The 26,014-nt window shown below is 45.8% G+C and overlaps 1 protein-coding gene across 1 annotated transcript; it reads right to left on the bottom strand.

Annotated features, from left to right (window-relative positions):
* Window positions 1-96: 96 nt before the first annotated feature.
* lmna (lamin A) lies at window positions 97-20,992 on the bottom strand. The gene is made up of 14 exons (XM_027000057.3): window positions 20,904-20,992; window positions 18,591-18,740; window positions 17,392-17,759; window positions 5,978-6,134; window positions 5,540-5,665; window positions 5,136-5,306; window positions 4,895-5,020; window positions 3,934-4,154; window positions 3,498-3,789; window positions 3,237-3,344; window positions 2,841-2,960; window positions 2,681-2,740; window positions 2,302-2,523; window positions 97-2,031 (listed from the first exon to the last, which is right to left on the bottom strand). Exons 3-14 carry the CDS (start codon window positions 17,736-17,738, stop codon window positions 1,996-1,998), a joined length of 1,986 nt encoding a protein of 661 aa, XP_026855858.2. The 5' UTR covers window positions 17,739-17,759; window positions 18,591-18,740; window positions 20,904-20,992; the 3' UTR covers window positions 97-1,995.
* Between the last annotated feature and the right edge of the window lie 5,022 nt (window positions 20,993-26,014).

Raw genomic sequence — 26,014 nt, forward strand, 5'->3', positions numbered from 1 at the left:
ATGCGAAAAGTTTACACCATCTGACCGGGTAAAGGGTTAGTGAAATCTCTCTCTCCCTCACACACCCACACACACACACACACACACACACTTAAGTCAGGGATATTGGCTTTTTTTAATGAAAGAATTCAAGGCACTATTTATGCTTATACATTTACATCAGCAATGAAGACTGAGTCTGGTCATTTAAAGAAAAAAAACAACATTCAAAAATAATTGCAAATGTAGCCTATAAAGTACTTACAAAACCAATGTGTTTACATGAGTGTGTGCCAATCAATCAATTACCAAATTACAATGAACCTTTATTTATTTACCTATCTGTCAAAACTGACACGGCTGGCACTGATCTGCCAGTTGTTCCAAATTCTGTTTATAAATGTAGAAAAAAAGAAAGAACTGCTCCCTTGTCTGACCAAAACACAGTTCATCATTAGCAGAGCAATACAATCAAAGCAAAGGCATCAGCTATTTTAGAAAAATCCAAGAATGCCTAATCCACCACCGGCTGGGTGAGAGCGAGAGCTCAGAATACGAACACTACAGAAAAGAAAAGAACACTTCCAATCCAACAGAACAGTTCCAGTTCCATTCCAGGACAGTCTCACAGGCTCACCTGAGACTGTCAGGGGAAGTGCATCAGAGGTGCGGTCACTGCTGTCTAGAACTTCCCACGGTATGCAGTTCGTTAGCTCAAAAGCACTTTAGAAGTGTCCCTGATGACCGGGGACCGAGCGAAGAGACGGCCACCCAAACCAGGTGGAGGACACAACAAGCATGATTTAAACTACTGCTGCAGGAGAGAGGAGACTAATTACATCAACACTTGCCACTGTCTGAGCCGGCACGTACAAATCCAACACTAATCTATTACAATGGGGGCTCACCAAACATCCACAGACATCTTCAACAGAGATTTTTATAATAAAGTAAATTTCCCAGGTAAAAAAAAAAAAAGACAATTTCAAACTAGACTTTCAATGCAAATGACTCTCGTAGGCTACACACAAGAACACGTGCTCATTACTGATATAATGTATACGATTATCTTAAACCACAATTTTTTTTTGTTATCAATAAAGAATTATACATCCTAGCAAAAATGTAATTTCAAATTGAGTTAAATGTTAACAACCACTTATAACTCTTACCTACAAAACCCAAGCTCAAGTACTCTTTCAAGTACAGATAAAAAGTGCTCTTTGGCCTTCAAAAAATAATTATCCAGCATTCGTTATACATTTTGTTTTCTTCTGCAATGCCCATTAGTTTTTCTTATGAGCTTGAGAACACCGCTGGACCAGTACCACTGAGACATAACCCTACAGAACGTCACCGCCATTTAAAGGCACAAAAAGGCTTCTTAACCACAGTGATGTGCTCACTCTAGCCTTCAAGACCACATGCAAGGCATTGCATAATTTTACAGGTTCCATCATCAACATCAATTCGGTTTGGATATCTGTCCTGTGTTGTGAATTGTAAAAGCATTTGGTAGATGTAGCAAAATATGGCTTTAGCGTACAGTACGTTCAAAGACACTCCCGATGGCACGTAAGTAAACTTGCTGACAGGGATACCGAGGTGTGCGTGTTGAGTTGCGACAGCATTCAGCAGGAAAGCCTAAAGGCGGATCCTTGTCTTTGGGTGTTGAGTGCTCTGCCTCCGTCTCTCCCTGAACGCGGCTAGAAAGCAGCTGCTTAACCTGCATGCAAAAGACTAACGCGCAGAACTAACGTACAGTACAAACCCCGTTATAGCATCCAAGCCGCCTAGAAGCCCTCGGCCAATACAAAAAGCTATTAATCTAATCCTGCAGATTCTTCGATACAAAATAAGACTGATTTAAGTATAATGTATGAAAAAATAAAAAGATTTCCATCGCTAGAAGTTAGAAAAAGAACAAGAAACGAAAAAAAAAACGCGTTTCCCAGTTTTTTGCGCAGCGCAGACGGGAGCCCGGAAGCCAGGAAGACGCTGTGCTTGTCCTTGGACCTACATTATGGAGCAGTTCCCTGGCGTAGGACCTCCCTGAGGAGAAAAAGGAGAGGAGGCAAGATTACGAGCAAGCACATATAGGACGTACGGGAGGGTTTTTATCTTCCACGTAACACTGATTAAAGCAGATGACTACAGTGTCTGAAAAAAGACGAGATAACTACTTCGCAAACTGTGGTTCCACAGGAGAAAAAAAAATGACTAAAATGCACACTCGATGAACATATGTAGAGGGGGGGGGGGGAAGCTAGGTCAGGTCACATCATTTAGGCAAGATAAACGCGTTCTTCGGTACTGCAGCACCTGTCTGGGTTGGTCGCCGGCCAGTAGAAACGTGGAGTGTGAGACGAAGCCTTCAGGCAGGCCGCCGCCCCCGCTGCTGAAGGAGCGCGAGGTGCTGCACACGCCGGAGCTGGCCGCCGCCGAGCCGCCGGGGCCCCGCTCCGACGGCTGGCCGCACGAGTTGCACAGCACCGTGCGGCTGCGCAGGTTGTACTCGCCGTCACCGCAAGTGCTGTGAGCGGCCTGCAGAGGGAGCCAGAGAGGTGGAGATCAGAGAGGACGTGCAAACCATGCAGGAAGCAGCCCTCCTTGTTTTTTTCTTATAGTAAAGAATGGAGGTATAAGGCCAGCTGACCCCAAGTAAAGGGGGTGGAGTACACCGAGGCGAAGCACCGCCTACCATTTCATCATCGTCGTCGTCATGGAACAGCGTGCGTGTGACTTTCCTCATTGCCATCTCCTACAGACAGAGAGAACTGAATGAGCTTGAGTGATTCCCGGGAATGGGCCCAAGTCAGCTGGCTCATCTGCAGCATGGCAGGTAGCGATTTATGACGCACCTCTCCGCTGGCACTAATCAGAGTGGTCTGGAACAGATCCCCACTGCCCCAGGAGTTCTGAGTCTTCCACACCAGGTCAGAGGGGGGGTTATGGGTCCCACCAGCCCCGGAAGCCCAGATCTGCCGAGAAAGACGAGAGCAAGAGAGACAGACAGAGAGAGCAAGAGTGGGAGGGGGAGAGAGAGACACACACACACACACACACACACACACACACACGTGTTTAATAATGTAATTACGACGTGGTGCAGGGTGAGACTGGGTCAATGTGCAAGAGCTGCAAAACAAATGACCAATCTAGACTCCTTGCCATGAAAATGTAATCATCACCCAGGACAAGCTTGTTTAGGGCTGTTTCAGCAGGTCCAGACTACACAGAGCATGTTAGAAACTCACCGTGACCATCTGTCCAGCTTTGAGGGTGAACTTGGGGGGGAACTTATAGATGATGGGAGTGCTGGACCCCACCTGTCTCTTCACCTGCCAGTGGCCCAGAGACTGGTCCTGACAAAAGGGGACGACAAAAATAAAAATTAAAAAAAAAATTCAAATATCGCCATGGAAACACACGTGACATTACGTCCACCCTGTTCGTTCTAAGGTTCCGTGTCTCATGCCGGTCAGGGTCGAGTCGCGCGGCCTCTGCGTGGGGCTCACCTGGTCCGCCTTGTTGCTGAGCCGCACGAACTTGCCCTCCAGGTCGACCTCGTCGACGGTGACGCGGCCGCTGGCCGAGGCCTGCTGGGCGATGCGGGTGCGCGTGACCATGGCGCCCGCCACGCTGGACGCGTCGCTGTCTGTGTCGTTAAGGCGGCGCTTCTTGGCACTGCCGGAGGAGTTGCGGCTGCTGCTGCTCTGCGCCAGGCGCGTCTGGGAGTGCGCGCCTGAGCTCGAGGAGCGCGTGACGGATATGACGCGACCGGGGGGTGGGCTTGGGGAGAGGCGCAGCCTGAGGGAGAGATTACAGAAACGGACGTAGCCACTTAATTCCTGTGTGAAAAACAGGCCTCGATGGTGCGGTTGTCACAGAGAGGAAGAGAGAGGACAGCGTGCTCGAGAGAAGGCCGGACAGAAGCCCCGCCCCGCACCTCACCTCTCTTCCTCCCCCTCCAGCAGCTTCCTGTAGGCACTGATCTCCATGTCCAGGGCCAGCTTGATGTCCAGCAGCTCCTGATACTCATCCAGCTGCTGCTGCATGCGCTGGCGCATCTCGGACATCTCCTTCTCCTTGTCATCCAGGCGCCGGCGCGTGATGTCCCTCTCGCGGGACAACGCCTCCTCCAGCTCACGAATCTTAGCCTCACGCGCAGCCAGCTAGGTACACGCAGGTGGTTAGCAGCCATGAGGTTTCACTTCAGCACAGTTGAGACCGGCAGCCGCGGTCGTGTAGGAAAGTACGCGCGATTCTCTATTCGGATTCGTTTGCGTTTGAGAAGCTGCGTGCGGGTTTTTTATCCTTCCACTAAGTGGGGCTACTGAGCTGCATTGAGAACGACTACGCCAGAGGTTGGGACTGAAGCATGAGTAAAATGGACAAAAGAGCAAAAGCCTTACTCATTTTGAAAGGAAGAAAAACATCATCTTTTCATTCTAAAGTGTGATGGGGGGGGGGGGTACCCCAATCCTTTCCAGAACCACTGGGATAAAGACTGATTCCATACAGAGATTCACTCAGACGTGTCTGTCCTGAGAATTTACTTAAGGATTCAAACATCAAGTAAAGACCTGTTATTCCATGTCAGTCACGTATTAAACGAGATCAGAACGTAATGTGCGGCAAATTATCCCCAGAGCTGAGTTTATTCAGCTGAGGGTGGAGCTCACCGGAGTCGAGGACGTCATATGAAGTAATCCTCTTTCCAGAGATTAATTGGTCACTGAGTGTATGTTATGGCCATTTGTGAAGGAGACCATAAAACTACACCTCACAAGCAGCTTCATGTTGAACAAACAGAAGTGTGGCGATAACTGCTAACTGATAACTACTCGCACTATAAGGCATGTGGTCTACAGCCAGCGCCGAGCCGGGCGAAGTGTGTGTGCACGGTGGTCACCTGCTTCTGGAGCTGGGAGATCTGTGAAGACATGCTCTCCATTCTCACACGCGACTGCTGCAGCTCCTCGTGGGCCGTGCCCACCAGGTGGCTGTTCCGGTCCGCCGACTGCCGCGCGTTCTCCAGCTAAGCGGAGAGACACCACCTGAGTGAGCCGGGGCAGGTGGGGGCGCACGGCGCATGCCGCCCCCCCGCCCGATTAGGAGCCTGGCCGTGAAGGCAGAGGGCCCCGCGCCCATACCTTGGTGTTGTAGGTCTTCTCGATCTCCTCCTTGTAGATGCGCAGCTGCTCCTCGTGCTGTCCGCGGAGCTCGGCCAGGGCGTCCGCCAGCTTGCTCTCGAACTCCTGCTGCCGGCCGCTGTCGATCTCCACCATGCGCGTCTCTTGCCGGCGCTTGGACTCGCGTAGCTCCTGTGTGCACGGAGGTCAGCGAAGGTCAGCGCCAGAGCAGAGCAAGTACCAAGCGCGAGTGAAACGGCACCAAAACCCACTAGAGGACTTTGTGTAGCCGCTGTCTGTTCACCTACATCACTCTACTCTCCGTGCATAAGAGAGACAACAGTCTACGCACACCCTCGGTGGGAAAGGACAGCCCTTATAATGCTGGAACCCTTCAGACCGTCACGCCCCATAAATGACCTCACCTCAGAGTAGATGTTCTTCTGAAACTCCAGCTCCTCCTTCAGAGTCTGGATGCGATTCTCTGCATCCACTCTCCTCAGCATCTCATCCTGCAGCTGCTTTTTAGCCTCACTAAGACTACCTTCCAGCTACACATACACACACACACACACAGATCCTCAATTCCACAGTGACGTCTGGAAACAAAGTTATTACAGGTTGAATTCATTGAAGCCAAAAGGGAGCTGGAAATATGTTTCTAACGAACTCCTACAGCAAGAAACAAGCTCAAGCATTCTTTAACTTTTGTGAAATTCTAATTGCCTAAATAAACCAAACGATCCCCTCGCCGCGCTCGAACAGGATGATACGTTTTAAAAAAACAAAACAGCAAACCCACAGCAAATCTCAGCCTCAGAAAGAGCACAGTAGCCCATGCAGCAGACAGGATGCTCGGCTACCTTAGCCAGCTGGGCTTTCAGGTCCCTGACTTCGGCCTCCAGAGACCTCTTCTCCCCCAGTGCTGTGGTGAGGGAGGCGTCCTTGGAGTTGAGGAGAGCCTCCAGATCCTTCAGCCTGGCCAGCGCGGTTTCCAGCTCCGCTTCCTTCTTACTGTTCCTATAGAGATGCGGGACGAGAACAGGCTCGGGCTAACTCAGACTCCACAGTTTATCTTGCCTCTACGGTGAGACGTGTGGCCAGGGGTCCAGTCTGCTTGCTGAATATCTACTTGCACTCATCTCCCATCCAATGTATGCTTTTTACACACAGTATATTAGGTAAAGAAAGGAAAGGGTTTTTTACTGTTTGTTCCTTCTCTCATTATGGCAGATTACTGCAGGAGCACAGTACTACATGGTACTTTCATGCAGAGTGAACCATTTGCTTCATATAATTAAGACCCTGAAAGAGCTGATAGCCAACTCCTATTATGAGCCCTTCATTAAGAAACTGGATCCGTAACAGCGTTAAAACATGGCCATAAATGGCCATACCAAAATGTTATTGTTGCAACATCCAGTAAATTCTCTAAAGCATGTGGGTACAATCGCAAGGCCGTTTGTTTAGTGCTGGGAAAAGAGTTCCACAGAAGATGGAGCAGAGGCAAAGCAACTCAGTAAACAAATCAGTAAAACTTTATTTACTTTTTTTCTTTAAAGGAGGTGTATGTTAATCCCAGCATGGGATTGAATTAGAGAAAGAAGCACATCTGTGCCCGAGGCTGTGCTCTGAAAAACACAGAGCCCCCAGGATTGGCTCGCTCCTCCTCTAATGGTAACCAGCTGAAGCGAGATGCCGTCCAGAATACCAAACTTCATCTGACTCTTCATCCTCCTCAAAATCTCACAATTAAACACAAATGTTTGCATGGAAATTTTAATCAAAGACACGCACAACATACACAGCCACGCACCACACACAAACTCCAGTTGGTCCCAATTCGTTGTTCTAACCACTGTGAGCCTGGAGCTTGTTCCATCCACTTCCATATCAAATTTCAAAGAGTACCAAATTAGTTATATACTGAGTGAGTGATGACTTGAAACTTGTCTCAACTCACACTCCACTCCTCCAACACGCTTGGCCACTCATGCTTTGTTTCCTGTAGCATTACCTACCTCAGAAAGTAAGGACTACATTTACAAGCAATGCATGTCTGAGATATCACAACAGAAGCCCTGCACCACTGTCACTCAGCTCATTCAGCGAGTGGAAGTTCTCAAAAGGGCAAAGAACCGTTCTGGAAACAAATACGGGTAAGTTAGGCTCATCAGCCCGCCACCTGTGACTTAACCCCAGCACTTTCACACTGAAGAACACGGCAGCGTAGGAACCTCCTCTAACCCCCACATCTCCATCCCAGTATCCGAGTTCTCACCCTGTGCTGAATGGGGAGTGCAAAACAGGAATTTTCCTGTCAGTCGATCATCCGACACCTTCCCATCTACAGCTCTGCCTTCTTCCCACTCCTGACGTTCCCGGCCTGGTCACGCCCTCCGTGACACAGCTTTCACATCCGTGAGCATGGACAGATTTTTAACCAACACACTTGGCAAAGATTGTTACAACAGACACAGATATGGAAAAGAAATGACAAAACATGGGTGTGGAGTTTAGCTGCTTTCCACAAGCTTTATTTCATTTCACTTATTTGGCCAGATTTGGCAAGGACCGTCACGCACACGCGTGCAGACACAGACACAAAAGAGCAGAGGAGACGTGGTGTAAACGTTTTTGAGCAACTGCAAGAGGGAAGCCAGACTTACTGACCACAGGCGTTTGTCTGCATTTACAAACATGAAAGGTTTCCAATGGCGATGTCAAAAAAAAAAAAAAAAAAGGTACAAGCAAGACTGACTCATCAGACTACAGGGATACATTTTACTGCTGGAAGATTTAAGTTTTATGCTCACAAAGGTTGTAACGCAACCGGGGCCTCTGAGAAGCTGATGATTTCTGTTTTCGGGCACTGTTTTCAGGGAAAGCTGGAGTGTTGGGGAGGGTTGCTGTGCTGCGTTCAGCCTGCCAATCGGCATTTTTGAGTATGGAGGCTGAAGCTCACCGGCTGCAGGCTACAACCACTTTCCCCTTTTCATGGAACATCCTCGCTTGGGGTACGGAGTCAGTTCCAGATGCTACTTCTCCAAATGCGTTGCAGTGTTGTGCAGTTTCTAAGATGACCACATCCAGAACCAAACCCATACCGGCATCCGAATTATTAAGAAGCACGCGCTACGTGTTACTTTTAGCTGTTGTTTAGTCACTTGTATGTGGAGAGCGTGAATAGAAGACAAGGAAACAGGAAACCGCGGGAGTAAAGTGCACTCTCATTGTCAATAGCGGCGTTTCTGAACCCTGGCCCCGGCTGGCGAGTCTGTGGTGTCCCTACCCTGAAACTAAACTCTGCTGCGCGAGGTGTAACGGAGACAAAAGTGAGGAACACAGCGACAGACTGCTGGAGTTTCCCCACCAAGCAGACATTTCTGTGCGCCACACACACCTACCGACGTGTCCAGACAGACAACTGGCAGAGTGATCTCTACTCTAAGATGTGAAGGAAATTATATTAAAGTCTATCAGAGATGGTTACTGCAGTTTTTTTTAAGTGTTAGTACACTAGCTCAACAAAATGACTCATTTTTTAGCTCCAGACATCTCCAGGATCTTTCCTTGGGGAGTGGCCTTGTGTAAGACAATAGAAGGACATGCTCAATTGCTGGAGATGAGGCTTCTTGGAGTCGTTCTGTGTGGAAATACCAGGCGCTCACTCTGGGACTTTCTCTTGCTGGCAAGCCGTGGAGCGAGCAGGCATCCCTGCACCTCTCTGAAGTATTCCTCCTCAACAATGTTTATTACTCGCGGGAAGCAAAGCACAGAGGGCTGAACGTGGAAGGTCGGCGCAGTGACGAATGTGAAAAAACTTTGGGCCGGAGCGGAGACTTACATTTGCGTAACCAAAAAAAAAAAAAAAAAAAGTGGGATTAGGCTGAGTGGACTAAAAGCAGAACCAGAAAGCAGAAGGAGAAACTGCAAGTTAATTAAATGTGTGCTTATCATAACAATGATCAAAGCGATGCACACTGAAGGACAGTTATGCCCTGGTACTTTTTGGCATATGGAGAAATGTTCAGTAATAATAGTCAAGAGAGTGCCAAATTTCTATTAAAATGTGCAAGAGCACGTGTGTGTGTTTTTGTGTTGCGGCTTGGCTGCCAGGAGCCCCAAAGGAATAATTTTACAGCAGAATAAAAGGCAGAGACCAGAGACTCGGAAAACCAGAGCGGCAGGGAAGGAAGAGTAAAGAAGGGCAGGAATGTGCGTCCCGTTTACTCGCCGCCATCTTTGTCTACCTCTGTGACGAGAACGGACCCTCCCCGCCCTTTAAAAAACCCTTCCAGAACATTTACTGTTAAATCACCATGACAACAGGGCCCAGACTCAATACAGAAAGTGGAAATGTTGACTCCAGCATTTTCATGGAGAACAAGGATGCGTCAACAAACATTCTGTCCCCGCTGGTATAGAATAAGGGAGTATCCTGTGAAATCCAAAAGCCTGAGAGAAGACAAACATCCTACAGAATGTAAAACCATAATTTAAAAATTCAACGACGATGCATTATGTGGTGGTGTTGACCTATTCAAGGCAATCGATATGAGAAACAGACAGTGGACTGTATGAATCCTCCAACAGGGCATTTGGGAATTCAAATACCAGCCTCTTAAGCCTCAGAAATGTAAAGTAACTAACGCATCTGTCCATGCTTGTAAAGCTCCATTTATGGCCACATTCCGCGAATTCAGTTCACGCACTGCTTCTTTTGGCCGGGAGTTGAAGCAAAGCTACATTTCTACACTCGTCAAAGTCAGCAGAAAACACCAGGCATAGACAGACAGACATGAGTCTACACATGGAACAACGTTTCAAAGCATCTAGCTTAGCAAACACTAGATATCTGATTAAGAGACCTCAAGCCATGCTCACTTGCCATCTGTAATAGGTGTCCTGAGTGAGCCAGGGGAGCCAAGCTAGCAGATACCAGCAGGTACGGTTCTTATTGTCCAAGTCATGAAAGCTTCTCAGTTCACATTTAAGCCGCTGGCTAAACCATTCAAAATCGGCAAAACCACGGGGTGTTTGTATAATGAGCTGATTTGACATGCACGATATGAGTGTGAGATAGTGTGATGTGGTGGTGATAAAGCAGGCATTTGTAATCGAGTTCCTATTCAGCACTGAAAAGTAAAGGACCCATGTGGTGGTTCAGAATCCCTCAAGTATGAGAAGAGGCCAAACTGCGACAAATGTCAGATAAAACATAACATCATCCTGCCTATAATAAACGGATGTGATAAATATTAATGCTCTTATTTTCCACTTATGTTCTGCTTATGGTTTTTTTTTTTTTGCTTTTGTCATTCAGTACTGATTAATTACATGCCTGAACTTACCACCAACCTGCCCACATCCTAGAGTAGTTTGACTGCTTCAAAATTTTCATCCCTCTGGACTAAACATCACATTACAGTTGAATGAAAACCTGTCGGTCTGGCGTGATCTTCACATGGTTGCTGTACTCTTCAGCATTCCTAAACAAACCATCCATTCAGACGGCAGCTGGGTGGAGTTCCCAGTTCGAGTCACAGCCGTCTCAATTAAATGGGGGGGGAGGGGGGTCCCCTTTCCCAACAGATATACATGCATAGACGTTTGCCTGCTCTCCACAGAGCATCGTGGGATATCCCAATGGAAATGGACTGAAATATGCTGCCTGGCACCTCGTGGAGGATAATTGTACTATTCCGTACAATTGAGCAGATCATCTGTACAACAGTGTGGAAATGGCACTCCTGCGCTATAACCAGAGGAAGCAATGGCAGCATACAAGAGCATCTTCCTGATTTTAGAGACAGCCGAAAATATATATCAAGTGAAACTGAGGTAGTGCCCGCCTTCTAACACCTGTACCATCCCAGCCAGCAACGTCTCTCAACGCCAGGAGACCCTTCAGCACGGCATATCAGATTTTCTGCCAACAACTTCACCTGGGGGAAAAAATAAATAAAAAATCCGCAGCCTTCATTGGCTCTAGCCTGGTTAAAGTATTTAGTTGGGACATATCTTAGGAAATTTTCGGCAATACCACAAGCCCCGGTGAGATCCTTCAATTAAATTGTGCGACTTTCTCACAAACTACACATCCACAATGCCAGTATTTCTGCACATTCTTTACTACTGAGGAATCCATGTTTTTAAAAAAAGCTATGCAACTTGGGAGGGGTGGAGGCTTTTGTAAACAACAGTACACACAGAGAGAGAGAGAGAGAGAGAGGAGATGAAGGCAGTGCTCCGTTTGCTGTATGAAACACAAGCTAAATCTGGAACACACTAAAGGATTTCTGGGCTCATTATTTAAAGGTATCATGAAAGCACTCATTATGGCATTAGACCATCCCATAATTCGTTACAGTTCTGTGGTCGGCTCATTGTGTGCCTTCAGTCTGTGGGTGTGCCTACCGGCCACTAAACTGCTCGATTTCAGCACCAAACAGCAGATATTCTTCACTGTTTCGTCACATAATGGCCACTAGCCAGATTTCACTTGAGCCAGAGTTGTCCAAAACTCACTAGGCAGTCGATTTAAACAAATTCTGCACCGTCTACTCAGGTTAAAAAATACATAAATAAATAAAAGTGGTTTTTGAGACACAGCAAACGTGAGCCGATTGTATAGCTGAAAAGAAATGAGAGAGTCTATGGTCTATAGAGGTGAGCTCTGTGGCAACTCTGCTTTCTAATAGTAAGAAACACACGGTTCGATTCTGCCTGAGAGCAGTAAGGGTAAGCCAGCACAGCACATCTGTAGTGAGAGCTAACGGTATCCCACAGCAGGGCCTGGTGACTCACTCTCTCCTTCACGCCGCCATTACAGCAAGCCTTTTTATGCCTTTCATTTTAGAATGGGCCGTGGGCTTCCATCTTCACAACGTAAACACACTCTGACTGGCTCTCCAGAGGATAAACGCAAGCAGCTTCGGCTGTGGCCGCGGCCCGGATCCTCACATCAGCATTACATTAGAAAGAGTTAGGAACTGCACATGTGTGTGCGCGCGTGTGTGCGTGTTTATGATTGTGCCTGTCCGATTACAAGTCTGAAGCGGCAGCAAAACTGTGTTTGGTATCAAACCAGGAGCGAAGACCATCTCCCGTTACAGGCCACGCAGACCTGCCAAGTGAGAGCGTGCAAACACGCGCGGACCAACTCGCACGCCATCTCCAACTTCTGTCCGATTAATCGCTGCATTCGACAAACACGCGGGGCCGAGGGACCCAAGTCCAGACCCCGCTACTGATGTTGGTATCTGTGATGGATAAAGCTAGGGAGTTTACCATGTCACACAGGGCAAAGCAAAGGGGGATGCAGCTCAGAAATAACTTTATCCCTCAAGAAAAAACTGTTTCATGAGTGGAAACACACTGATGTGTTTTATCATTGCTGTAAGAAAGTGAATTGAAGATATGGGCTATAACTGACCAAATGAGTCATTCAATGGTTCCTCTAATTTCAACCACCAACCACAAACAAATGGGAACCTCTCGTTACGAGTGTGTGTGTGCGCGTGCATATATGTGTAAGTGCCAGGAAGAATAAATGAGTGTGTATTCAAGCACGCTTGACCCAAAATCTTTTGAGTTTGATTTGAATAAGTGACTGACTCATAGCTTCATGGCCAGCTTTGGTTTTGAAAAACCTTAAACGCCATGGAAACTCTGATCCATAGCACTCTCGTTCCCATAGCGCACACACACACACACACACACACACACACACACACACACACACACACACACACACACGCACGGCTGCACAAACTTTCCAGCACAGCAACAAGATCTAGACCAACACTATGGATGTCTGGTATAAAATCTCTCATTGTCCAATTTCTAGCTTCGCTCCTACCAACAAAAATATCTGTGTACGCCTCAAAAATATTCACTGTTCACCCGTTCCCCATCTGGTTCCCATTGTAGTTCTGTGCAGGAGAACGGCTTTAGGGAAGAGCCAGGAGACGGGCAAAGCTGAGACTGTGATGGAAGCTAGAGAATCAGAGCTCACACACCAAAAGGAAATATGCAGGACAGTTGCCATGGTCAAGGCAAAACCCTAAATCCACTTCTGTAAAGCATCATGGACTGGGACTGCTCTACAAATAGGCTGGATGCACCTTTAACACAGTAAGAATGCAGAAAGAATAAAGTCCTTCCACTTAAAAATATTACGAGCTAATTCGCCATCACGCTCTCTCAGTGTACAAACGGAGGAGGGGTTGTAATCTCGACAGTATTTTGATTACACAATGTCCTCTATATTAATGGATATTATCTTGTCTAAGAAAGTCAACTGAAGCTACTGCATATTATTCCAGCTCAGCATGGATATGTATTCATTAATTCTGAAGATCAGCATAAACATATCTAGTCCCGGGAAAAGCGGTTACTGTGGGAGACCCTATAATGTCTCTCTCACCCTGCATAACCTGAGAAGGTCATGACAGTTGAGCCCAGGTGAGGTCATGATAAAGTTGGCTCACTGAAATGGAAACTGGCCCAAGGCCACAAACACATACCCACAAAAAAAGACACAGAGACAGACAGACACAGACAAAAGCAGACAGCCAGTAAGCTCCTAAACTAAAGATGTCCCCATTCAAATTAACTCCTGCGCTCTTAGCCTCCAGCTTGCCCTGAACTGTCAAACGTCCTGAACCAAGCCGTGCACAGCAGGAAAAGGAAAGCTGCAATCTCACGAATGTGGAACTCCAACACCTTTCATTCTAAGAACCTGGATTTAAGCATGTAACATTTGAGTACAGAACTGTAATCATATGGACTAAAACCTTTGGTCCTAATAAAAGTATATCATCTCACACATCAAATGAACATCTGAGTGCTTCCCGCAACATATTTTCAGTAGGATATCAACAGAAGGATGATTAGCAGAGTAAACAGCTGTGCAGGAAACAGCACAAACAGGAAGGAGTAGCATGATGAGCACTATTCCTCATGCATGTTCCCCCTGATATGCTGACCGCTGAAGAGCAGCTTAGCTTCCATTTCCAATGTCCACAAACGCACCTCAGCATTCACACAGCCAGAGCTTTGACTCAAAACTCTGCAAAACTGTGACAGAGGTGCATACCGATGCACTGACCAGGCATTTAAAAAAAAAAACTCCAAATAAACAAACCGCAACATGGATTTAAAAAGATCCTCCCCACAAGCACACTAAAGAAATCCGAGGCTTAGGTCATGAGAGAGCGAGGATTTCTCAGTCGCCCAGGGGACTGCAGACACTGGTGAACCAGCCTGGAGGAACAGTGTGCTCATCCTCCACAACTACAGATGAACGGATCCGGTTCAGCCCTGAGCCGCGGTGCATGCCATTACCCTTCAGGTGCCAAAAAACGTGGGAGGGCTCATTCCAAAGAGCCTCCCATACACTTCACTAAAAAGGAAGTGAATCACTGAAGTGAGGGTGTGTACGCATGCTTGAACTCTACCTGCAAAGAGTGTTTATTTAATTTGACTCTCCGGCTGCATTTTTTTCATGCTGTGTCGCTCACACCGCAAAAGGAAGAAGATAAGCTTTTATCGACATTAGGTCTTAGTACAAACATACCACTGTTTATGCCACCTTCCTAGACCCATGTGAAGTCTATTCCTAGGCTTGAGAGAATTTCCAAAGGCGATTCACCAATGGCAGTGCAATTCAGTCCAGCGCCAGGCTGGACACATGTCCAGGAAACTGGCAAATAAAGTATACAATACTTCAGTAACCTATAATCACTGTGCCACAATGGTTATTGGTTATCAAAAGGTTAAAAGAGGATACACTACAGAACCTTTGATCCAGGATGAACTATGGGACGAATTCTGCTTTTGATGCATAACGATTCCTAATTTCTCTGCTGTTCCTTTCTCCTTTTTCAGGATGTGCACTGAACTGGTCTGCAGTCATGTAAACCATGTCCTGCGGAGTTTCATCTGCCACTCGATCAGAACATCTCATATATCACACCAGTGACCAGGCACTCCTCAACAACACCTGTCTCTTCCACCCCCACACGCACCCAGCCAGAACATACACTGCTCTGTTCGCCAACGACCAGAGCAAGCAAACTCTTTCCCCCTAATGCCCTCCAGGGCCATGTGCGGAGACATCTCGTCTCCTTCCCGAGCACGTGTTCACGTCCAGTCCGCCTGCCGGCTGCTTTCTCGCGTCACTGCGGGTGAGACCTGCAGCCTGCGTCATCTGACCCAGTGTAGGGCAACTAAAAAAGACTGGTGTGCCACCAGTCGGAGATTCCACACTGGGATTCCCTCCGAGCAGAACCTGGGACTATTCGAGAATTGAGTAAGAATTCTTCAATCCGACTTTAAACCCCCACGCTAGCGTTGTGTGTGCTGGAGACGAGAAAGGCTTTACTGGCAGAGCAGTGGGTATTCTGAGCTTTCAAGGGCTGCTTCCCTCTGAGCCGCAAAAAGCGCATGAGTCACCAGTCATTACAGACAGCGCCCGCTCACACGCCTGTGGCGAGGCTGGGCCGTTGCCACGGCAACTAAACACTCCCAAACAGCACTGGTTGCCACGCCAGTGCACGGGAAAACGTGACCAAAGGCCTTTAGGTCCCAAGTCCCTCCATCAGGCTTAATGTTGTCTCTGACGTCCAGATGAGGAGAGAAAACCGCTTTCCACGGCGCACGTCACTGTTACTCTGGGCAACAGAAGAACGGAACCCGTTTGTGTTAACACTGGGGCGCAAAGGCTAACCTTATTGAGGAAAAAAAAAGGCACGGGTTCAATAGCTTAAGGCAGCCCAATGAAAACTACAGCTGCTGTTTCTTTTAAAAATAAAATTCAGTTGCCTTCAGTGTTGCTTTTATTGTGTACATAACACAGAGTCTTTATATGAAGCAAACTGGAGCTAAACTTCAAAGGCTATGTGCTCGGCTAACGTAGGCAGCCAACTCCCCTACCGGTCTGGCCTGCCTGGTTTACACATCAGCCCAGTGTACACAGCAAAATACGACTTCGATGACAAGATAAACTCCGATAACATGACTGACAAGGTCAGCAGCAAACAATTATTGAGCTGCAACTGCTTGTCTGCACTTTCTAATCTCATGCCTTGGTATTTCAATCTTTTAAATGCATTTTGGTAATGCATTACATTCACTGTAGGTGTACCGTAACCCGAGCCTGCATGCCAATGTCTGGATAACCAATGTCCCAAAGATTTTGGTCACCTCGGTCTTCAAGTTCGATACACCTTTCAGGCAAATAACTCTGCCAGACTTTTCTCAGCTCAAATCTCTAAGTGTGTGTTCAAGAGCAAGTTTAAGTCGGTTCAAGAATTTAAACCATTACTTAAACAAGCAAGCCGACCCAGACAGCCATGACGAGTGCGAGCAGATGCAAACACACTATGACGCCCACACCCCAAAGGTAGCAGAGCATACCTTCCCGAAAAGAGTTCACAACGCTGCTTTTATAATGCGCCGGAATCGGCATTTAGCAGGCACTCGGATCCAGAGTGGCACATGTACAATTCGACAGCACGTGCGACGCTATCCAGGCTGCAACACTTGCAGTTACACTGCAAACCACAGTCACTGCTGATCCTGGCTGGGAAACAGAAGTTGGGAAATTCCCACTCTGGCACTACATTGTAAAACACAAGAGACTCCATGAGCTACAGGCATGGCGTTTGAGTGCAGAATTCCTGTTTTATAGAGCTCTCCGTCTCTGGGACGGACCACACAGCCACGGAAGTGAATGTGGTTTGTACTGTTGTGAAGCCTACATGTTTTATATTTGGGGAAACTGAAGGTGTGAACACAGCTATACGCTGATAACAGGAGGTGTTGCACACACTAATGTGCTGATTGACATTTGAATGATGGATGTAATAAATACCAACTTCAAAAGGTACAGAGGAATATTAAATCCTGTTGACATCTGGACCCATGTGAAATGGAGGCCACAAATAGAGGATCGCTGCCAGGGCAACACTATACAAAGTTCAGAAACAAAGGCTTGTGTGTAGACAATACACTCCACTAATGGGCTACAGCGCTAGCTGAAGGGTGCATTTCGCTCACACCAAGCAGTAAAATCTCTAGCGGTTGGTATCCTGGACATGGATTTAGCTTTGTCTTGGGCTAAATCACAGGTTCTCCAAAGCATGCTCATCTCACCGTTAGACATAAGCAGATTTTGAATTTTTAAATCAGGTTTATGCTTCTGGATGTGGACCTCCTGGCCCTAGGAGCCAGTGTTAGGCTGCAGACAGCCCAGATGTGCAACTCCTACCTGGCCTTGAGCTCCTTATAGTCCTCGCGCACCTTGCTGAGCTCCAGTTGCAGCCTGGCTCGCTCCTTGGCCACCGAGTCCAGGGTCTTGCGGGCGTCGGCCAGCTCGGCCTCGTACGCTGCCTTCATGCCGGTCAGCTCGCGGCTGACCTCCGTCTCCGACTCGGTGATGCGCAGCCGCAGGGCGGCGTTCTCCGTCTCCAGGGAGCGCACCTTGTCGATGTAGATGGCCAGGCGGTCATTCAGGTTGCTCAGGTCCTCCTTCTCTTGGAGACGTGTGATGCGCGTGGGGGACAGCACAGTGACTGTCCCACTGCGGGTGGTACGCTTCTGGCCCGGAGTCTCCATTTTTGATTATGTGAACTGTTCCTAGGAAGCAGAAAGGAGAGCAGAGAAGATCAAAACCCACAGTCAGGCTTTGGCTACGCTCATTTTGTCCTAAATTTAGAAAAGAAAAAAAAAAAAAAAAACTTCTACAAATGACTATGACTACAAGTCTAAAAAAAAGCATAGTGTACTCAAGAATGGGACTCGAGGCAAAACATGACTCACAAATCTTGACGCATCACTCATGCACTCAAAGTTCTACAACCAACTCTCCTCTCCCCTGACCATTCAAGCCAACAGCCCTTCACTACAACGCCACACCCTTGCAACCCGTAGGTAAAAGCAACCATCATCTGCATGTGGTAGTGGGTGGCAGCACCCACGGAAAACTAAATGAAACGAGATGGGTGAGCAGTTAACAAAACTGCAAATTAGTCAACCCATGGAGCAACTCTCAAACCCTCGAGCATGTGCTGCTATCACTTACCCTCTCACTTTAATGACCCACAATGGCCATGAGGAAGTTTGATTGAAAAATACATTAAAAGCATGTGACGATGTTTATTATCGAGGAAAATGTACTATTTCAAATCCTAAATGCAAATTCTAAACGAGGAGGAGAGAAGGAGAAGGCACCGTCCCGCACACTGTGCTGACATTCCCCAACAATGCAGTGAGATATGTCCTCATGACACCTCCCAGCGCCGCCTTCTTCAGCCAGCACAGCCAACTTTAATTGCAGCAACGCTAAGGAAAGCGCCACTGAAAATGGCACAGTGCAAGCCGTTCCGCTGGGATTTCTGCCTGGACCCTAGTTCCCTGGTTAACACACAGATTCGGTAGGTAGTGACGAGCAGAGAATTAATGACTTACCCAGAGGTGTCGAAGAGCAAAGCTCCTGTGAAGGTCAAAGGACGCGTGCGTTGGTCTGCTGCTGCTCTCTGTAGCCGCGTGGTTTCAGACTGCCTGATCTGTCTCGCTCACTCCGTCTCTGGCCCTGGCGTGTTGCCTTTCAACCCGTCCCTGGAAGGAAAGAGTGAGAGAGGGAAAGTGGGAGGGGCAGCAGAGGGCAGGGCCACAGAGCCGAGCCGCGCAGAGCCGAGCAGTTGCTGGAATTCTCTCTCTCTCTGTCTCTCTCTCTCCCTCACGTTTTCTTTCCTTCTCCAGTTTCCTTCTCTTTCTGTCTCTCTCCATCTCTCATTCTGTTTTGTATGTTCTTTTTAACAGCACTGGCTGTGATCGGAGTGACAGTCAAAAATGCCAGTGCAGAATAAGTGCAGTAAATATTCGCTTTCCAAAAAATTAGAACTAAAAAAAACCTTCATGTGCTGCTTCACACCAGCGCCGAGGCTCTCCAAACCCTCTCAGGCAAGCCAAGACTGCCCTGTGGTCTTGTACCCATCTAAATGTATTGGCTGAAGTCAAACTTGTTTGTTTTCTCGGTAATCCAAGGACATCTGTCCACAAAAATATTTCTTCTATATCCACTTGAACACATGCAGCCCATTGCACCATGTTTAAAGAAAATGCCCAACCGAGACACTTGTGATCAAGATTAACCTGGAGAAATATTTATTATAGAGGGGTGGCTTCCTAAAAATGGACTGTCCAATCATCTGTCTGGAGAGAATCGGACTGACTGGGAGGGCACTTGGTTCGTATACCAATATTATTAACTCTAGCATGCTCTTAAGTGCTCCTCCCCTCCCCTCTGCACACAGGCCTTTATAAACACTGTAGGGGTGTAAGCAAGGTGACAGCAGCTCAGAATACCACTGAGCTCTCACTATACAGACTGATGGAAGATCAGTGCTTATGAAAGATTGGAGCTTCATAAAAAAATGTTTCCAGCCTCTGAAGGCAGCAGCACTGACCTAGGATCAGTTACCTCTGTCTGTAAGGATAATCTTTATATGCTAACTACAGCCAAGCTCTTCCCCACATAGGGTGACAAGACATCCAGTTCTAGGACGGACAGTCCGGTTTTTCAGCTCCTAGACAGATGCCTATTTGTCATCCTTCTGGAGTGAATTGCTGGTTGCTTTGATCAATATTACTTCATGCAGTTCCTGTCACATACATGTCAAAGCCAAACACCTCACCTCACCTCATACGTCACCTACAGGCTAACCGCATAAAGTCCATGTTCAAAATGCTCATTAGTTAGGATGTTGGCAAATGTGTGGAGAAAAAAAAAAAAAAAAAAAGAACAAAGACTTCAGTTCTCAGTGGTCAGCACACCTTTTCTTTTCAAAGAGGAAAGAGTACTTGCACCACGCCTTCCATACACTGCCCGTGATACGTCTAGTAAATAAAACATGAAATTATAGTAGAGGTTTCTAGATCAAAACAATCCGTTAGCTGGACAGATCCGTTTTTAACTTTGTGTGCCGCGGTGTCCGTCCTCCACGTGTCCTTCTTTTAGGGGTTATTAGCGTGGCCATCCTTATCCCATGCGTTTGGGGAGGGCTGGGATCCGAGGCTGGGAATGGGCACCAAAGGGTCTTCCAGGGGTAAGGCAGGGCTTTCCGGGCGTGCCCTGCTCAGTGGGGAAGTCGGCGCAGACATAGCCCGTGCGTGAGTCACGGGCCCCAGCAGTACACACGCGCCTCTGTTCCTGAGCTGGATGGCCCTTCCTGTGGTCACCATCGCGCCCACGACATTCCTCAGGACAATTAGTTTGGCTCTCTCTGTGGAAAGGCTCTCCTGAATATCGAGACGCGGAGGCATCGCTTATGCCTCTGGTTCACCGCCCGATATCTAGATCCTAAAAGCCTGCTTCCTTTTCCCTACTGCAAACATTACCCCAAGGATGCAAAAACAGACGCACACGAACCATTGCGCAGAACTGACAAAAAAAATAAATAAATGTATTGTATTTTACCGACAACAACACAAATACGATTTAATATAGAAATAAACCGACTCGGGATTTAAAAAAAAAAACTACTTTCTAGTCACTGTGCGGTACGTAGGCGTTTGAAAAGGTCTTATTCCTCTGCAACTAAGAGGGCAAATCAGGCCAAGTTTTAGGTATTTAAGCAAGCAAGCAACAACAACAAACGGCTGAGTCACGGGCTGGGATTTAGATCTTTACCCTAAAAAAATAACGGCTCTGGGGTCAACTCAGATGGCATCATTAAAAAAAATAATTACATAATAAAGATTCAAAATACATTGACTCACGAAGATTGCGTTCGTAAACTCGGACAATTTTAGGAGTGCGTAATCTTCACTATGCCTTGCTCGTTTGCCTGGCTGACTATCAGGAAAACGTACTCCCTCTAGTGGTCATTACAGGAACACTCATAGCAACTCGGCCATATGTGCCATCATAGTGATTCTAATTATACTGGCGTGGTAGTCGATCGAATCTTCATAACTCACACACGAAGCGGACGTGTGGTGAGATGTAAACTTACAGGGTTTGCACAAGGCTTGTTGTGTTACTAATGCGTGTAATCTCGTTGGTAACCCATATAGGTAACGCCTAAGGAAAATTTTCAAATCCTTTTGCAGATCTTTTTAATCAATGAGATATCCTGTTAAAAAAGGTCTTTCGATGCTGACTGATATCCAGCAACAGGTAAACTAATAAATGTTCTGTATAGGAATATCGTTGAGGATGCGTTTGTTTTGCTGTGCTGTACTGACAAATTAGTCTCAAATAAAATGTCACATATGTTCTGCGTTAATTTGAATACGGAGATATCATTCAACATATCCTGGTAGATTGCCTGCTTTATAACACGAAGGTTACCATGAGAAATGTAAATCGAGCGTATAACGAATGTCTCTAATTCAAGGTTACAGTCCACTTCGTTTAATTCATATCAGTAAAATCCACAGTGCATGTCTCCCGACATCAAAAGCCACTATGTCAAACAGCTCCTATTTAGCTAACACACAACCACTGGGAGAGTGGAACTGTTCAAACATTTGAGCACCTGTACCATAGAAAATACAGTTTGTAATAATGGCTGTTTGCACAAGAAATGTGTAGATTAAAATGCAACGTCTCATTTGCAGTGGCAGGTCCTGGTGTAAATAATTCAATTCCATGCACATATTCAAAGGACAATTCTGCACAAAACCAAATTATTAGAACAAAGTTAGCTAGAAAGGTAAGCCTACTTTCATCTGATCATACTATCACCAGTTTATTTCCTGTATAAAGGGTACATTTCCATATGTCATTTCTCAGCAATATGGGAGCAATGACATATGGACAAGTACAGTCATATTTATATGGGAAGTCCCATGAATAATCGCCAAGAAAGGGTCCACCCAAAAAAAACGAGTGAGTCACTGATACTTAGCACTGCATCTATGCATCTTTAAAAAAAATCTGTTATGCCTTCCTGTTATGTCTCCATGGTGATCTGCAGGTCTGGTCCTCCTAAACCAACTGGACCTGAAACAATATCCATTTGCAGATTAATAAATAAAATCAATATGGACTCCACAGGCTTATTGTACTACCGTAATGTAGTAGACTATGGTTATCTACCTACGTTGGCCCCTAATTTTCCTACTACTATTCTTGTTTGTGTTAGCACTGCCATCCAGTGTCACCCACAGGAGGATGGATGCGTTTCTGGCCCTCCCAAAGTTTCTTCCTTGTGCCCCAAATGAGACTTCTTGTCAGTGGCATCTTAGGCTTACCCATTAGGGGTCTTGACCTGGGCTTCTGTAAAGCTGCTTTGAGAAAATGTCTATTTTAAAAATCGCGACATAAATAAAATGTAATGTAATTGAAATGAACAATAAGCATATTTCTAAAAGTCTAAAAATGCATGAGTTCTGCATAGGCCTACTAGTAAATGAATAACAGCCAGAATGATCTATTAGAATGTCCTGGTCGATCGACCGACAGACAGACAAACGCACGCCAAACGTGCCCTTAAAAAAGACAAAGGTTTACATAATCTCTGGCTTCGTTCATGACTGAATGCATTGTCTCAGTGTATTTCAGTAGTGCCGAATTTCTGCAAATAATCAGATTTAGAAATGTTCTGTTCATTATCAGGTTTTATGCTAAAATCATTACCCCAATTGGTGGTGAATATTACATCATTAGTTTCTGAAAGCATTTTGTCATCCTGTAGTTATGCCTCTTGTTTTTGCACTGTTCATATCTCTAAAACCAAATATTTGAAAACACAAACAGAACCCTAAGACCATTTAAACCGCTCTGAATAAATCAACAAAAATATTATTTGTGCTTTTAAATTAACAAAATATGTAACGTATTCCTTTACGTGTCACATATATTTCAATGAGTCATTTAATCCTTTCATTTTTTTAACCCGACCATTGCTGTTTATTGTATTATGTGCTCTTTCCCATGTAGGCCCAGCAGGTGGCAGTGTGGCTCAGGTTCAGTTCTATTTGTCGTTTGTAAATACATACATTGCGATTCAGAAGCTGGAACGTCCTCTGAAACATATAAAAAAGTAATAAAACATTAATCTACAATATATACGCACCCACAACAAGGCCATCATCGTCATGCCTTGTTCATCTCAGGGCATTTAAATTTCGTATAGCACTATGATTATATATATATTTATTTATTTTTTTTATTTTTTTAATTGCAAAGTCTTGCTCTTCTCGATTTAATATACGACATTTAAAACGACATATATCGTTTCTCCGTTGCTAGAGGGTAGGCCTATTTTCCAGGATGTCTGGCGTTGAACGTACTGCGCACACAACCCTGTCCAGAGCTCTGCGACTGGAGGAATTAAAATTCTCGTAACAGACTAATGTAGAATATGTTATCTAAAATAGGTCATATACAACACAGACAGGAATTCCTCAAACTTCTTAAAAAACACAAGCACTTTTGAGCTTTCGTAATCAACGAATTAATATTCGCTTACCATGAAGGGTCAGATGAAAGCTCAGTTCTTAAAAGTCCACAACTATTTGGACCGCTGTTCCGTTTATCGTAACGAGCTTCAGGTGTCGCTTGAGCCACGACTTTCCGCCGTTTTGTCCACATTCAAGAGTAGCTGGTTGGCTCCCTTCAACAAAGTCCTGTGGACTTGTTTTCATTTTCCGACAAGATGAAAATTACTGACATGTCTTCGGTATATTTTATAATCAGCTACGTTTGGTCTTAACACTGCTGAGATTCAGAAAAACTTAGAAAACTCTTCCTTTCTTTTCTGCCATATGTTGCCAGTGAGGGTCCCCCTGAGGGTCCTCTGTGCGTTAAAACAGCAGTACTCCGCTCCGACTTAAACCCGAGGATCCGAGACCGTGCTGGTGTCTCTCCATGACCTCTGCGATGCAGTGCGGTTAGTTACCTATCAATACATTTATAAAACTGCCTAATAATAGGTTAAGGTGTAAGGGTTGGCAGCAGGCCGAGGCCCCTTCTGGCCACCAGAGGGAGGCCTCGAGTCAACCACACCACTAGTCAGGCTTAACACCCAACAGCTGGGCTAGACCTTATATAAGCCCAGTGACCCAGTCATTCAGTGCTGGGTGTTTGCCAAAGTTCTGAGCTAAGCTCCTAGCCGGTAACTTAAGGTATTGAGGGCTGTGAGCCCTTGTGCTACACCTCTCTTCTGTGCTGCGAGGGTGTCCATGTTTTTACACGTCCCCTCCTCTCTCCATGTTTTTCACATGATTTGTTTTAATTTTTCAACGGAAACATTTCTCTGAACAGTTATACCTTTCTGCAGCTGCACACCCCACCTGTTTTGATTCAGCAATTGTCAATGCAGATATTTGAATGAGGTCTATGTTTGGAAAAAAAAAGTTGTTAAACGTTTGAATGGATCATTCTGATTTCGTTTTAAATCCCTGACATCTGACAGAAGGGTTAATGTGCTGTGGTGCTATTGAACACTCCAGGTCACATGTAATCCTGCCCTTTAATCCCTGGTTGTTAGAACATTCAGATTAAAGTTGTAGAAACATAATATAGCATCATTCCAAATTTCCCCTAAGGGCTCAGTACTTTAAACATCATGACATAATCATCACTTCACCAAAAAGCTCACCCCAGAGGATAGAAGAGCATGCCAAAAGAGCATGTCCTGGTTGCCAAAGGATTCAGCCTAATGTCCTGCTGAACATGGTTAGCTCCTGAAACTAAAGTTATTGTTTGATGTCCAGACTACTGGGCAAGATGTTGGGTTGCATACGGATCTAGGTTGAGTCTGACAATATCTTCTGCAGGACTAGTTAAAAACTTTTTTTCCCCCTGAATTCTGAATGGTGCAAAGTCCTGTCCTTTCATTAATGGTCATCGGAAGAAACAAAGGTGAAACAAGTCATGTCTATTATCTCTGATTGGCACAGAATATGACCTTCAACTGTGGGTACCATGAGACGATTTGACAAAAAAAAAAGTTTCACTAATGTTTGGATGTTTCCCTGAGGAATGTTTGGATGTTTGGATGTTTCCCTGAGGAATGTTTGGATGTTTGGATGTTTCCCTGAGGAATGTTTGGATGTTTGGATGCTTGCATGTTTCCCTGAGGAATGTTTGGATGTTTGGATATTTGGATGTTTCTCTGAGCAATGTTTGGATGTTTGGATGTTTCCCTGAGGAATGAGTGATGAGCTGTTGTGGGAGGACGTTCAGAAGTCAGACCATATGTTTAAACGATGGCAGCAAACCATATCAGCCCACCAGACAAGCAGAAAAGGTTTCTAAAGCTTTTTTTCTTACTTTGTAACTCGCTGTCTGCTGAATAAATGGCCTCACAGTTTACATGGCCCGAGGCTAACACATCAGTGTGAAGAGCTATGGTCATTCAAGGGCACAAAAACATAGTACATGTCCTTCTCATCATCCCATATCAAGCCGAGAGCAAACAAGCATAGCGTAGCCAGCCCCAGCAACCCCCATAAAACATTACTCGCAGAACAAGAGAGCTACAGGGTTATTTTACAGCTGTTTTAGCGGAACATAGAAAAGGGTAAGGCCTTATGGAGTTTTCAGTATGTTTTTCTGTTTTCATAAACTATTACTTGTGTTAGTTTTAGGATTGTTTTGCTGAAAATGGGTAAGTTTGGATATCCTAAGATTTAGATACTTTATTTAGATACATATATTTACATATATACAAATTAGATCAATTTACATACTAATTTAGATATATCAATACGCTTATTTGAAATGTTCCCGTTCATAAGCTATAACATTTAACATGTGACATGTAATCTTTTGTCATCTTTAAATGATGCATCATTTTTCACCATCGTGACTTTCACCTCCATTCACTGCTTTCGCAGCAGGCTGTACTTACGAAGGTTGTATTGAGCGGAACAGTGAT

This window comes from Electrophorus electricus, chromosome 14 (assembly GCF_041902795.1).
Source record: "Electrophorus electricus isolate QZ-2024a chromosome 14, ASM4190279v1, whole genome shotgun sequence".
NCBI lineage: Eukaryota > Metazoa > Chordata > Actinopteri > Gymnotiformes > Gymnotidae > Electrophorus > Electrophorus electricus.

Bases quoted from the DNA above. Each gene is read 5' to 3' on its own strand.
- lmna (XM_027000057.3), bottom strand. From the start codon at position 17,738: ATGGAGACTCCGGGCCAGAAGCGTACCACCCGCAGTGGGACAGTCACT. The intron at 5,666-5,977 runs GTAGCCGAGCAT...GTGTATGTGTAG, and splicing joins TGAAAGCCCAGCTGGCTAAG to CTGGAAGGTAGTCTTAGTGA. The intron at 2,741-2,840 runs GTGCGTCATAAA...CTCTGTCTGTAG, and splicing joins TGATTAGTGCCAGCGGAGAG to GAGATGGCAATGAGGAAAGT.